This window comes from Thalassophryne amazonica, chromosome 14 (assembly GCF_902500255.1).
Source record: "Thalassophryne amazonica chromosome 14, fThaAma1.1, whole genome shotgun sequence".
NCBI lineage: Eukaryota > Metazoa > Chordata > Actinopteri > Batrachoidiformes > Batrachoididae > Thalassophryne > Thalassophryne amazonica.
This window is the reverse complement of record NC_047116.1, coordinates 30,489,897-30,505,632: the sequence shown is the minus strand read 5'-3', so window position 1 is coordinate 30,505,632 and position 15,736 is coordinate 30,489,897. Positions and strand designations below refer to the sequence as shown.

The 15,736-nt window shown below is 42.0% G+C and overlaps 1 protein-coding gene across 2 annotated transcripts in view; it reads left to right on the top strand.

The window, feature by feature from the left end:
* Positions 1–15,533, top strand: part of cers6 (ceramide synthase 6) — a 45,782-nt gene extending 30,249 nt beyond the window's left edge. The window contains exons 5-11 of one of the 2 annotated variants that reach the window (XM_034187088.1): positions 645–695; positions 2,743–2,835; positions 8,840–8,968; positions 9,090–9,196; positions 10,437–10,593; positions 10,803–10,826; positions 14,826–15,533. In XM_034187088.1, coding sequence (XP_034042979.1) covers positions 645–695; positions 2,743–2,835; positions 8,840–8,968; positions 9,090–9,196; positions 10,437–10,593; positions 10,803–10,826; positions 14,826–14,984 — 720 coding nt within the window. In that variant the 3' untranslated portion in view covers positions 14,985–15,533. The remainder of the gene's footprint in view (positions 1–644; positions 696–2,742; positions 2,836–8,839; positions 8,969–9,089; positions 9,197–10,436; positions 10,594–10,802; positions 10,827–14,825) is intronic. The other variant, XM_034187089.1, reaches the window with a different exon arrangement.
* The last annotated feature ends 203 nt before the right edge of the window (positions 15,534–15,736 follow it).

Sequence of the window (15,736 nt, the reverse complement as noted above, 5' to 3'; positions counted from 1 at the left end):
CCAGTTCGAATTGTTCATACACATCAGGGTGGACCCATGTTTTCATGTTCTTTATTCCGAATTCTGAACCAAACACCTGAATGTTGCAGCAGAAATTGAAGCTCATCAGACAGGCGTTTTCCCAGTCTTCCATTGTACAATTTTGGTGAGCCCATTACCACTGCAGACTTTAGTTTCCTACTTACCTAAGAGAAACTGGCACCGGGATGGTGGTGTGCTGCAGTAGCCCCTCTGCATCAATGTTTGACATGTTGTACATTCAGAGAGGCTCTTCTGCAGAGTTTGGTTGTAACAAGTGGTTATTGGGATTATTGGTGTTTTTATATCAGCTCAATCCAGTCTGGCCGTTCTTGTTTGAGCCAGAAAACTGGTGCTCACTGGACGTTTCTTTGTTTTTAGACCATCCTCTGTAGACTCTAGAGGTGGTTTTGTGTAAAAATCCCAGTAGAACAAGTTTCTGAAATACTCAATGTGTCTGGCATAGGCAACCAACCCAAGTCAGTCACTTATATCACCTTTCCCCCCCGTCTATTTTGCTTAGTTTGAACTTCACTAAATCCTCTGTAATGTGACTACCTGATATGCTGTTAAAGTGCAGTTGAACAAGTGTACCTTATAACATCAGTGTTTGAAATCTTTTTCAGACTCCGTGGCTGTGGAACACTAAAGAGTGCTGGTACAACTACCCTTACCAGGTAAAGATGACCAATGTTTAAAAGGACTTGTTGATTCCAGTTGACTCACTCAAGTCATCTTGTTGCTATGACTAAGTCAAGATAAGGCTAATTTATGCTCCATTTTTATTCATAATTCTGTGTTTGAAATGGCATAACTACAGTTGTATGCAAAAGTTTTCGCACCCCTGATAAGATTGGTTGTCTGGATCAGAAATTTCAGTTTAATATATCATACAGCAGACAAACACACTGATATCTGAGAAGTGAAATGAAGTTTCTAGTATTTACAGAAAGTGTGCAATAATTATTTAAACAAAATTGGTCAAGTGCATAAATTTGGGCACCCTTGTCACTTTATTGATTTGAATACATTTAGCACTAATTATTAGAACACAAAATTGGTTTGGTAAGCTCACTGACCCTTGACCTCCTTACACAAGTGAATCCAATCATGAGAAAGGGTATTTAAGGTGGTCATTTGCAAATGTTTCCCCGCTTTGCATCTCTTCTAATGAGTGGCAACATGGGAGCCTCTAAACAACTATCAAATGACCTGAAAACACAAAGAAAAAGTTGTCAGTCAAAAAAGCAGCTATTCAACTACCAATTTGAGCCTGTGTTGTGTTATGCCACAGCTATTTTTTTAACATCTAAAATGGGTAAGTGCGCTGTGCTGTCAAAGCCCCGGTCACACGGCACTAACAAAGGACACTGAAGCCAAAATGAAACAAGAAATCTGGACTTACGTTGCCTTTTGGAGGCATCCTTTAACTGTCATCCAGCTTCGTTCCTGTAGCTGGCGCTTCATCAGGATTTTCAAACTGTTGAAAAATGTGAATGAATCCCAACAACAACCTCAAATTGTCCATATTTTGTTTTGCTTTCTGTTGTGACAGTTTCTCATCGTTGGCGTAGTTCCCGTACCATCACCGTTCCATCTGACTGTCGTCCAACCTCCCAATTCCGACGTCTTGCACGAATATTGACGATATCTAAACAGATCACTAACTAAAGCTCCAATGAGCTGAACGTAACATCCTTGTATCTGATGACTCGTCGATGTGTGGGATAGAAAGCAATGCTGTCATACAGAAACAATAGCAGCAAGAATGTTTTATCAACTACTTTAACTATTTACGCACATTCCAGCCATTTGTGGCTGACCTGCGTGTTCACACACATTGTTGTCTCTCACCTGCTGTCAAGCCGACCAGATCCCGCACCTGTTAAGTGCTTCAGACATAAGGACAAGGGTGGCTGCGCTTGGTCTCATACCCGCTGTTGGTCATGTCATCGTGAATGTTTCATTTTGATTTTGTTAAAAGCGTCAAGGTCGACATTCGCTTCATTTTTCTTTTGTTAGTTTTGGTTTTTGTTCCTTTTTGCACTCTTGCAGGCTTTTCAGTGACGGGAAAAGTGCAGGATCAGTCGTGACGATTTGTGACTTTGTGACTTTTTTCCCCTCGTTCAGCTATCGCCGTGTGACCGGACCATAATATTGATGACGACAGGGCATGACAATTTGATGACTGATGATCCAGTCACTCAGCTGCCATTCAGTTGCATTTCAGCGCTAACATCTATCAAAAATAGACCTGTTGCCTATTTGCTGCGTAGCCGTATGTTTCGCAGCAACTGAAATGCACTGGAGCAGAGTTAGCGAAAGACGAAGCACTGATTTGAGTGGCGTCTATCAGCACAGTATACGTACCATGGACGCAACGGACCTCAAAGGGGCGCAAACATAGTATGTGGAAATTTGGAGTTAGCGTCGTGTCCTGCTTGAATTGCTCCAATAATTTCTGGTGGTACTGCTTAGTTTCATGCATTTCTGGAAACAGGCACATATATGACAAAATTCATCGAGTGCTGACAGAAAACTCAGTCATTTTCCATAGTTAATATTTAGCATAAATGCACCTTTATATCAATGTGAAGTGTCTTCACCAACAACACTTGAAAGTAAAGCGCTACACACACACATGCACACACAGCCTCTTTATATGCAACAGATGGATTAATATAACCAAAAATCTTTTTTTAACTTGTTCGTGTGTTTCTACAGCCGCTCACTGTGGACATCCATTATTACTACGTATTGGAGCTGTCCTTCTACCTGTCCTTACTCTTTTCTCAATTCACAGACATCAGGAGGAAGGTAACAATCCTTGACCAATTTATAAAAGAAACGTGTGTGTCATTGTGGTCAGGTGCAGCAGCACTCTCCCATGGAACTAATCTTAATCTTATGTCGAGTGTCTGCCTCTGTTCTCACTGTCAGAATGACTCTGCCTCACTTTGTTCCGCCTCAGCATTTCACTGTGTTCTCACTGATGTGTGAAATAACTGAAAGCGAAAAGGATTATTAGTTATTTTAAACAGACTTCATAAATATATTTATGGAAATTACTCTTTTATTACTAGCGGCAGCTTCTTTTGCTATCCAATCAGCACATTCCTTTTATAATCTGTGGCAAGATGGTGTCTTTGTCACACAACCATCAGACACACTAGTTTGAAGTATATTTCCATTGAAATGATCGTTTCATCTTCACTGGGTGTTTAGCTGTATTTCATTTTGAAGAGTATCATTTATAGTACTGTGGATAATGTTTTCACACATTAAATGTGCCTAAAACTTAAAAAAAGAGAATAAAAGCTCCTAAATGTTGAATAATAAATATGAAACATGAAAACCTTCCAGTTATAAATGCACTTAACGAAAATATAAATGCAACACTTTTGTTTTTGCTCCCATTTTTCATGAGCTGAACTCAAAAGATCTAAAACATTTTCTATACACATATTTCAGAGTGGCCTTTTACTGTGGCCAGCCTAAGGCACACCTTTGCAATAATCATGCTGTCTTATCAGCATCTTGATATGCCACACCTATGAGGTGGGATGGATTATCTTAGCAAAGGAGAAGTGCTCACTAACACAGATTTAGACAGATTTGAGGACAATATTTGAGAGAAACAGGTCATTTGTGTATACAGAAAATGTTTTACATCTTTGAGTTCAGCTCATGAAAAATGCGAGCAAAAAAAAAAGAGCGCTGCATTAATATTTCTGTTCAGTGTATATGTAAGAAAACTGGGTCAAATTTAACTAATACATATTAGGTCCAACTTTTTCACCAAGATTCATAAAAATCTGGTTTGACACTTTCTTTAAAGTTGTTCAAATGAGATTTCGGAGGTTCATATAAGAAACCCATATAAGAAACATTTCCAAACAAAAATAAAGATATTGCACACTACACAACACTCATGAAAAATATAAATGCAACACTTTTGTTTTTGCTCCCATTTATCATGCATTGAAGTAATTAAAAAATTACAATATTGTGAAAAATGTTTAAAAAATAAATGTAGCTTATACATATAAATGTGACTTATAGTCTGGAAAATATGGTGCATTGATTTGCCAAAATGTAACCAACTGCTCTTTGATCTTACAACCCGCTGCATCACTTTCATCCTGTTTTGTTATGAAGACAGCTACAATCTGGTTTTGGTTCATTTTATATCACTTTGCATGCCCCCCTGCCATGGTCTTCCTCCTGTCTCAGTCTGTCCCTCACTTTGACTCGCTGCGGTCCCATGATGCCATGCTGTGTATGCCGTCACTCTGTCATCTCCTTGTTGACTGTTGGCATGTTGTCTGTTTTTGTTTCTCCTTTCAGTTTTTTCATGCACAGCACTACACTGAAGAGGTCCTCTGCATCCCCTGCCAGTTCCAGTATGTTTTCCCTGCACACTCTTGCCTTGCTTTCATCTTGCATCATTACTCTCATTCTCATTGTCCTTCTCATCCCCTCGCTGTTTTGGACTGCTGGTATAATTCTGTATTCAGAGACTGCCAGGAGAACCAACCAACCAGTGGGCTCCAGCATCAATAACAGCATTTAGACATTTAACTATAAATGAGATGACATGAGCGTGTCAATTTTAAGTGAATTTCCTTACTCCTTGACTTAGATTTTGCAGAGGTTTAATGGAAGAACAGAGGTTGGTTACATTAAAAAGTCTAAAAATTCTATATACTATATATGTTGGGGTCATACACATATTGCCACCAGGTGCCTGCAACAGTATACTATTACGATGGCCTATTATGGCCACTGTAAGCAAAGTTAGCAATAATAAAACAGGTGGTGGAAAAAGAAAAAATAATAATTTTACGAGAAAGACGTCTTTCCCTCCACCCTTCCTCGTCTTGTTTAAGCTCTCTTTCTCAGAGACAGATGACATTATATGCATAAAATACACAATGAAAGTGAATTGAAAACAGCCATCAAATGAAATAAGAGTAAACACAGGAAAAAAGTCACCTTGCTGCAGGCTTCACTTCAGGTAGCATTGGTGGCTGTTGCCCACTGCTTTTCTCCCTTTACATAGCACCCCTTGGGCACATATTCCGGCGCTTTGGGATTACCTTTCACTGCTGTGCTGATGATATTCAGTTATACATGCCGATAACTGCTGGTCATCTCATCCACATAGCATCCTTAGAAGATTGCCTTGCATCAATGAAAAGCTGGATGTCTAGAAACTTCCTACTTTTAAACTCTGATAAGACTGAAATGATGGTTCTTGGTCCAGTGACACACTGGCATCAATTTGACCAGTTAACGCTTAACCTAGGCTTGTGTATCATACATCACATGGACAAAGTGTGATGTATGGGGTAATTTTTGATCCTACATTGTCCGTTGGCCTCCACATTAGAAATATTATGAGGACTGCTTTCTTCCACTTGTGAAATATAGGGAAGATTCATCCCATCCTCTCTGTGGGTGATACTGAGACCCTGATCTATGCATTTATCTCTTCTAGATTGGACTATTGCAATGTTTGGACTATTGCAATGTTTTATTTTCTGGTTTACCGCAGTCCAGCATTAGGGCTCTCCAATTGGTTCAAAATTCTGCTGCCAGACTTTTGACACGAAGCAGAAAGTTCAACCACATTACAACCATTTTGGCATCCCTTCACTGGCTTCCTGTCCCAGTGAGATCAGATTTTAAGGTTCTGCTACTAGTCTATAAAATTGTTCACGGACTGGCACCTCCCTACCTGGCTGACCTAATTGAACCTTACGTACCGCCCTGGGCTTTGCGTTCTCAGGGTGCAGGACTACTTTGTGTCCCGAGAGTGAATAAGAGGTCTGTGGGCCACAGAGCTTTCTCTTATTGTGCCCCTGTTCTGTGGAATGATTTCCCTACGTCAATAAAACAGTCAGTGGAGACTTTCAAGTCCAGACTTAAGATGCACTTATTTTCCCTTTCGTATGGCTAGCATACTGGCATAGTATAGTTCTACACTTTTCACTCTTTTAATTAATTTTATTAGGAAATGAGGCGGCCTCAACTTTACCTAAATTCTGGGTCTTCTAGTGAAGCTCAGGGCGAGTGGCCGGCGATCACCTTAGTATTTCCTGTTTTTCTTGTTGTTTAATGCTGACAAATTATACTGTATTTCTTGTCTTCCTGATGCTTGAGTCTGTTTTTTCTCTCTGTTTAAGGTGCAGCTCCACCCAGAGATGGGTGTAGAAATTGTGCTGGAGACCCTCCTGTCCTGTGCACCAACAGCTTTTCCTGTATATTCGTTTTGTGGATTGTTCTGTAACTTATGTCTGTAGCATGGGCCAAGCAGAGGGTCACCCCCTTGAGTCTGGTCTGCTTGAGGTTTCTTCCTCATAGTGCTTGGCATTCTCCTGGTATTTCCCACAGGTTGAATAGCAAAGTGCACTCGAACATGCACCAAATGGGCATGTACCCTCTCCTTTTTGTGCTCACCATCAAAATAGGATCTGTAATATTATGACCACAACACATGCACTAATGAGTATTAATGCAACTTTATTACATCCCTTTGCACCCAGAATCTTTCTTTATTTGTGCTCAGATTTTGTACCATGTAAATAGCAATGTGTGGTCAGACACCCCAAATGGATGTGCACTGCAAGTTATAGACCATCGGCTATATTGTCAAGATAGCACCCTACGTAACAGTCAGCCACACCACACAATGTTTTATAACAATTTCTAGGGCATTGTTCAGGACCCCGTCACACAAATGAGCACGGATGAGGCAGAATCAGGTCAAATGGGAAAAAAAGGCAAACGTCAAGGCGCAGTCGGGAGGGACAGACATTCGGATAGCTGTGTACGAATGCCATTCAAATACCCAGAATGTGTGCCAAAGCCACCTCAAATGATTTGCACACATTTGGCATGCAGCAGCTCCCGAATCCAGGTCAACTATGTCCGCAACACAGTACGAATACCCAGAGTGCAGGTTGAATGCCGCCACAACACAGCATGAAACCCCACAATGCCTGCAGAATACAGCAGAAATATGTAGAATGCACCCTGAATGCCGTATGTGTGCAGTCAGATTGCCACCCGAGGTTTGGGTGGAAGCCAAGCAAGGGGATGGGTGTGGCAGAGTAAGCTCTTTTGAAGACCTGCCGTGTCTCACTGCTGGATTTAGAATGACATTCAACCCATGGACATGTAAACCAGGGTCCCCTGACTATTGCATGACTATAGTAATGTAGTGTAATGCGGTGCGTGTGATCAGATTATTACGGTTGTCAGATCACCTACGTGCACACCCACAGCCGTTATTGCCAGTAATAGTCACCAATCCACTGTGCGTTGCGGTACACCCATGATCATGGACCCTGTATTACATATATCAGTCCATATATTGGATAAAATACAGAAAACAGAAGAGAGGTAGGACAGGTCCTGACATCAACACATCACACAGCGACCACATGCTCCGCCCTTGCCCGGTTGCAGGGGCGCCCTCTTTCTCTCTCTCTCTCGCTCTCTTCCCCACCAGGAAAACAGCTGTTTAGCAGACAGTGGGATGCTCCGCTGTCCAGACAGGCTCACGCACATGCAGCGGTGCAATCAGCCATTATGAACACACACATGCAGCTGAGCAATCCTTCAATCCAGCCTCACGCATGTGCAGTGGTGCAATCAGCCATTATGAGCACACATACACAGCTGAGCGATCATTTTATCCATCCACATGCACTTGCAGCAGTGCGATCAGCTGTTATGTGCTCATGCACGGTGTGGCTGATCATTCAGCTTACATGACAGTTCACAGTGCGGCGATCATGTAGCTGACATGACAGCTCACAGTTGATCATTCAGCTGACATGACAGCTCACAGTGCGGCGATCATGTAGCTGACATGACAGCTCACAGTGCGGCGATCATGTAGCTGACATGACAGCTCACAGTGCGGCTCTGTGACGCAGTGACCCGCAGTGCATTTGATCGGGGTGTTATAGCCATGTCGAACATATTATTATTGATACATGATCTAACCCATAAGTGGGGATGTCAGTGTATTTGTAATATCATGCTTATGGATGTAACAGCCAGTTCAGCTGTGCGCACAGCTCTGCGGCTCTGAGACATTTTGACTCACAGTGAGACACAAGTGTTTTCGGTGAGATTGTGCAATGTTCACGTCTGGTGCACATAATGATTGCCTGAAACAGACTTTGCACATTACTATATTTGCTTTGTGCAGTGCAGTCCAGCTTATCCGGGGCACAGTCGGTACGTGCCGGCAAGATTTGGCGTGTCTGGACCATTTCGAGGTTCCCTTGAACACAGTCAGAATGCTCCAAATGCAAATAAGTCAGACTGCACTTTGACCGCCTTTTGAGCTTTTTCCACCTCAAATGCACCTTGAGAGTTGGGCATAACTGCTCTACATTTGTGCTAGCCGCGCGAATGCTTTCAGATAGCTGTTGGAGTTTTTCAAATGTGCCCCGATTTTGCCCGAATGGAGGTCGAATTTTCATTCAGTCGACATTCGGGCTCATCCGGCCTCTAGCGTGACAGGGGTATCAGTGTTAATGTTATGCTGGTTTTGTGATTTGCGCAATCAAAAAAAAAAATGTACCAGAAGTGGACAGTTTAAATGACAAAAATGCTGCTGACATGCGTGTGCATGGTGGAGTTACGTCCATCACATTACAGTCAGGCTTGCAATTCCCCACATCACTGTGCGGTGCTGAAAACTCTGAGTTTGAGATGCACACTGTGACTCAGATGGCAGCAAAGCAGGTTTGATAACCATCACTTTATTTGTGTGATATTTTCTTGGTCACTGTGTTCACAGGATTTCCTGATCATGTTCCTGCACCATCTGGCAACAATCTCACTTATCACCTTTTCCTACGTGAACAACATGGCACGAGTGGGAACGCTGGTCATGTGTCTGCACGATGCAGCCGATGTGCTGATCGAGGTAAGCGTGGAGACACAGACAAACATCTGCAGAAATGTTTGATGTGTAGAATTACATAAATAAGTTTTATCAAACATTATCCTGTATCATAATGCTGATTGATTTTTTTTTTTTGACCTAGGCTGCGAAGATGGCCAACTACGCCAAATGTCATATACTATGTAACCTCCTGTTTGCGATGTTTGCGATTCTCTTCATAAGTTCCAGACTGGGAGTTTACCCTGTCTGGTGAGTCCTGTTCACTCGGTACCGTGTCGTACTTTATTTACATCTTTGTGGTTGACAGTTGACCTGAGTGAAGCAATGTCAGCCACACACACGTCATTCACACGTACACACACACACACCGCTGTCAGTCAGTGTTTCGTGATCTCTGCAGCAGATATCTGAACTTCTTTGCACACTTCATCCTCTTTTGGCTTTTCTTCCTTTAGGTTTGTTTTTTTTTTCAGCATTTTCTCCACACCGGTGTGCATTTCAGACTCCCTGATTTTTGTTGCTAAGTAATAGTTACTATGGATACAGCAGCTTTATCTTCTGCGAGAAAGCCAAAAACAGATGAAAAGCAAATCATAATCGTTAATAATGCTGCAATATTGAAACACTGCCTGCAGCTTAAAGTGACTGTCAGAGTAACAGTTGGGGGTTCTAATTCCTTCAGACGACTGCAGCAGAGCATACAGGTTCAAGGGAGATTCTCAGTCATCCACATGTTTTGCTCACCATCCAGTAAAGCTTCATCAATTTGGGGGGGGCAGGAGCGGTGTTTGTTTATTTCAGTATTTGAAAGTATCTTTTTGTTATCACCATTCTTCAGTAACTTTGGACATTTTATTAAATATTACACAAAACTGGTTCATTTGCATTTATCTCAGAACAAAAGTTGAATTCTGTACTTCAGATTCGGTGGAATCACGAGTGCTTACATGTGACAATCACTCTGTTCTTCAGACAGTGTTTGAAATATACCCCACGTTTCATTCACCCTTGTCAGCAATTTAAAGTAGATTCCAAAAGGTCTTAGCTCACAACCTTCAGTTGTCTATTTTCATGCAGCAGTATAACAATCCCACAGTACTTTTTTAGCCAGTCTCCACCACGCCAGCAGTACTAAACTTATCATTACTGCAAAACTGTTGCCATGGCTTCTGGATTTGCAGGATGATTCAGACAGCCATTTGTGATAAATGTTAAGGGATAAATTTAAAACACATCCTCATGTTTGATGTTTTGTATAGGTGCACTATACAGCATCTGTCTCTCTTCATATTCATTTCAATTATTGGTGGTGTCCAAATAAAAGCACAGTGCTTTTATTTTTCAAAGATGAACACTTGCTTCTACCAGTAACACATTATTAAAGCCCAAATACTGTGCAGATGTGAATAATCAAGCTGCTCCTCTGGATTGATAATACAGCCTCGTCCCATTGACTTGATTATCTCCTCCCTCTCTGCTGACGTGTTAGGATTTTAAACACCACGTTGTTTGAGAGTTGGGAGATAGTAGGGCCCTACCCGTCCTGGTGGGTGTTCAACCTGCTTCTGATCCTGCTGCAGCTTCTTCACTCCTTCTGGTCCTACCTCATAGTGAAAACGGCATGCCGAGCTGTCTCCAAAAGAAAGGTGAGTCATAACCTCGCAACAAGCCTGCTAAAAATAGCACTGCTTTAACTTCATATCCTTTCTTTTATACCTATACAAGGCTGTTAGTAAATTTAGAAATATTTTACATTGCGGAAAGATGTGTGATGCTGCACAACTAGTGCTGTCAAAAAAAAAACTGTTTTGACTTTCCCCTTTCTATTTTCTGTGCTAATCTGTCAATCGTCAAGGTGGGAAAATGGAATCCTGTACATGTAAGTAGAATAAAAGGAGAGCAGCTCAGTCAAACTGGTGTACTGTACTCTATGTAATTATCATTTACATATATCATTGTCCAATGTGAAAGTCAGGCCCTTTTTTCTTGATAATGTCACATGTGTTCTTGATGTAGCTCATTCATATCTTCCATTACATATTAGCTTTTTCATGCCATTTTCACAATTTATTTATATTTGTAAAGCATGACTGACTGACACTAGTGGTTTCAAAAGGTCAAAACACATACATCACCTTAAAGGATAAGGTCACTTTTTTCAACAAATTATGTCATATTTAAGGGGAGGTGATGGTCTAGTGGTTAAGGTGTTGGGCTTGAGTCCAGAAGATCATGGGTTCAAATCCCCGCCTGACTGGAAAATCACTAAGGGCCCTTGGGCAAGGCCTTTAATCCCCTATTGCTCCCGGTGTGTAGTGAGCGCCTTGTATGGCAGCACCCTGACATCGGGGTGAATGTGAGGCATAATTTTAAAGCAATTTGAGCATCTGATGCAGATGGAAAAGCGTTATATAAATGCAGTCCATTTACCATATTTAAAGATCGTTAGCAATCAAGCCTCTGAATGCTAGACTTCTATAATTGCTTTATTTGCAAGAAATTCTTTTTTGTTTTGTTTGGAAAGGCAAATCTACCATAAGAGGAAAATCTACCACATGTTCAAAATAGCATCAAAATAATGCTACTTATCAATGTCAATGTTGAAATGTTTGGGCCACAGTGGCATATGAAGAAATATGACCAGCAAGGTATTTTCCCCCAATATACCAGGCTATATCAACCCTACATTGGCCTTAGAAGTTAGCGCAGAGTACGCTGTTTCTTCCCCACTGATGTTGCGCCTGGTAAATGGCCCTAAAATAGCCCCTGATGCCTGCTAGTGTCACTGCAGAGTGTGAAGGACAGAGGCCAACTCAACCTGAATGCGATGTCAGTCCGATGCAGGTTACTTCCCCAACAAAGGCTGGTACCCACTTACAGTGGGGTGAACTGAGACAATGCAGATTAATGCCGCGTTCACACCAAACGCCACGTGAGCAACGGCGGCAACAGGTTGCTATGTAATCCCTATGGAAGGATGCGTTGTGGCACCACAAAAGTCCAAGCCACGCAATGCAGCGCAATGAACGTGAATGAAGTGACACAAATGAAGCGATTTTGATCGATTGCCGTGTTTGCGGCGCGATATCGCGTCGCATTGCCCTCCTCCCCAAGTTGAAAAATCTGAACTTTTTCGTCTTGTCGCATCACGATGACCAATCAGGAACTGGATATGTAGTGATGTGGAGATGTCTGGAGTTTATACTTGGTGTGGACATGTCCTGTCTCTGGCAATCAGCCTGTGATCAGGACTTATGTCCCTTTTGTCCTTTATTTCACAGTTACGACAGAGTTTGAGGGGTGAGCGAGCAGCAGCACTGCAGCAGCGGCAGCAAGCCAGTTTTTTTTCCACGTGCGCACGTGAAGAAATCTTGTGAAGATTATTTTATTTATTAACTACACAGATGTATAATAAAACAAATGGTGACTGGTTTATAACACAATTATGACAGAGTTAGAGAGAAGAGCGAGCAGCAGCAGCCAGTTTTTTTTTTCATGTGCGCACGAACGAATCGTCCGTGAAGATAATTTTATTAACTAAACAGATGTATAATAAAACAAATGGTGACTGGTTTGTAACACAATTATGGCAGAGTTTGAAGGGAGAACGAGCAGCAGCATAGCAGCAGCCAGTTTTTTTTTTTTTTTTTTAAATTGTTCACATGTGCGCCCGCGAACGGGACAGGAGGTCCTCAAACTGGGTCCTGGAGAGGTGGAAGTACCACTGAAAGCGGCCATCATCCAGACGCAGCTCCTGCAGCAAATAATGAAACTCCCCAAATTGGGAACGTCTCATGAGGATGTTGTGAACCCACGGATGGCGCCGCTGGCGACGTTTGTCAGCTTTCCACAACAAATAGAGCACAGCAACTTGCTCCATGTGATCAAGGTCCACCATGTTGACTTGACTGACAACCGGAGCCGTCGAGCGGAATGGAAGCTCCTCCTATTTGATGACGCATTGGGGCGAATTTTCACAGCAAAAGCAGTGACAAACCGGGCAATGGTGGAGCATCCCTTGCCTGGCGATGGACGCATCGTCACGTGTCGTCTGGTGTGAACGTGGCATAAGTGTCTTGTCCAAGGACACGGACAGGTAGCATGACTGGGACTCAAACCCAGGTCTGCATATCAGTGGTCCAAAACTTCATTAAGAATTTAACAATATGATCATATTATCACCAGCAATATTTGTTGTAAGTAACCCTAAAATGCAAGCATGTTTTATTAAGAATACTGTTTTTTTGTTGTTGTTGTTTTTTTAAGTTTTGTAAAAATGCTGCTTGAGTTCTAATCAAAGGTCACTGCAGATGCCCCATTGATACCATTTATTTTATTTTCAGCAGTTTTTTGAAATAGGGATTTCTCTCATACAACTCAGTTGTCAAAGGTGGCTAGAGCACACAGAGGCTTGATTGTTTTAATATAAACTGTTTTAATATACACTCAACAAAAATATAAACGCAACACTTTTGGTTTTGCTCCCATTTTGTATGAGATGAACTCAAAGATCTAAAACTTTTTCCACATACACAATATCACCATTTCCCTCAAATATTGTTCACAAACCAGTCTAAATCTGTGATAGTGAGCACTTCTCCTTTGCTGAGATAATCCATCCCACCTCACAGGTGTGCCATATCAAGATGCTGATTAGACACCATGATTAGTGCACAGGTGTACCTTAGACTGTCCACAATAAAAGGCCACTCTGAAAGGTGCAGTTTTATCACACAGCACAATGCCACAGATGTCGCAAGATTTGAGGGAGCGTGCAGTTGGCATACTGACAGCAGGAATGTCAACCAGAGCTGTTGCTCGTGTATTGAATGTTCATTTCTCTACCATAAGCCGTCTCCAAAGGCGTTTCAGAGAATTTGGCAGTACATCCAACCAGCCTCACAACCGCAGACCACGTGTAACCACACCAGCCCAGGACCTCCACATCCAGCATGTTCACCTCCAAGATCGTCTGAGACCAGCCACTCGGACAGCTGCTAAAACAATTGGTTTGCATAACCAAAGAATTTCTGCACAAACTGTCAGAAGCTGTCTTAGGGAAGCTCATCTGCATGCTCGGCGTCCTCATCGGGGTCTCGACCTGACTCCAGTTCGTCGTCGTAACCGACTTGAGTGGGCAAATGCTCACATTCGCTGGCGTTTGGGACGTTGGAGAGGTGTTCTCTTCACGGATGATGCAAAGGAGATGTGTTGCACTGCATGAGGCAAATGGTGTGCACACCAGATACTGACTGGTATCCCCCCCCAATAAAACAAAACTGCACCTTTCAGAGTGGCCTTTTATTGTGGGCAGTCTAAGGCACACCTGTGCACTAATCATGGTGTCTAATCAGCATCTTGATATGGCACACCTGTGAGGTGGGATGGATTATCTCAGCAAAGGAGAAGTGCTCACCATCACAGATTTCGACTGGTTTGTGAACAATATTTGAGGGAAATGGTGATATTGTGTATGTGGAAAAAGTTTTAGATCTTTGAGTTCATCTCATACAAAATGGGAGCAAAACCAAAAGTGTTGCGTTTATATTTTTGTTGAGTATAAATGTATTTGGAATTAGAGAGATCTTCCCCTTAATATATATAGACACACACATACACACACATACACACTTTTTTACATGCACATGTGGTCATACCTGTGGGATTATTATTTTTGATCCTACATTACTGGATTTAAACAAATCAACTCCAGCAGTTTTGCTCTGATTTGGATTAATTTTGGTGGAATGCATGATGGGCTGCCAAGGACAAAGGTATTTTATTTTGTTTTGTTTTCTGTCAGTTGGCACAACACACAAAGGAAAACTTGTGCCCGCTATGTGTAAAGGCCAGATATGTCACCGTTCTTTTACTGCAGGTGTCTAAAGACGACCGCAGTGACATAGAGTCCAACTCTGATGAGGATGACAGTCCTCTGCCCACTCAGAAGCACCACAACAGTGCCACCAATGGGACCAACAAAGGTCATGGCACCAATGGCTATCTGACAGGAGCCCCATGCCCGGATGAACACTGATGGAGCCAATATCACAACAGTGGAGCCATGCTGCAGACACCATCCATTAATGTGTGCGCGCGCGCGCGTGTGTGTGTGTGTGTGTGTGAGAGAGAGAGAGAGAGGGAGATGGAGACACGAACAACATTGCCCATGTGCTACTGGAAGTTCTTGGTAGATTCATGCAAATGCATTTGTTTATTCTTATCCATTTCTTCATACAACTTCTTAAACTCTATATTTGCATCATACTGCAGTCAGTTAAATAAACACCCTACTGGTGGTACAACCCACTCTCTGTTTAGCCAGTGAAAGAATTTCACTTCATGGTGTAGGCATGCTACAAAAACACAGTAATCTTGCATACTGGGGGTGTTTTTTATGTTGGTGTCTTTATGTTATTTTTATATGTATGTCTACATATGACAATGCAATGTCTGACCTCTGTTTGGATCAGAGTTACATTTAAATCATCTGGATCAATGATTATTTTTCACACCGCACATCATGTAAAGGAGTATTGGCAGAATTCTGAAGGTCTGGGTTTGATGCTACACCCCCAAAGACACGTCAAAATGATGATCGAGTTTGTCTTCACTCACAAATGAACTGTGAAGTTTACTCACCTTTAAAATAATGCATCCTCCACTGTATATGAGATGTCAATAACAGTATTATGTGTGTGCAACAGGTATAGCTAGATGCTGTATTCCGTATCGAAGCATTTTATTAAGTATTCTGGTACATCTCTGGTAAGAGTTTCATTAAAAGGT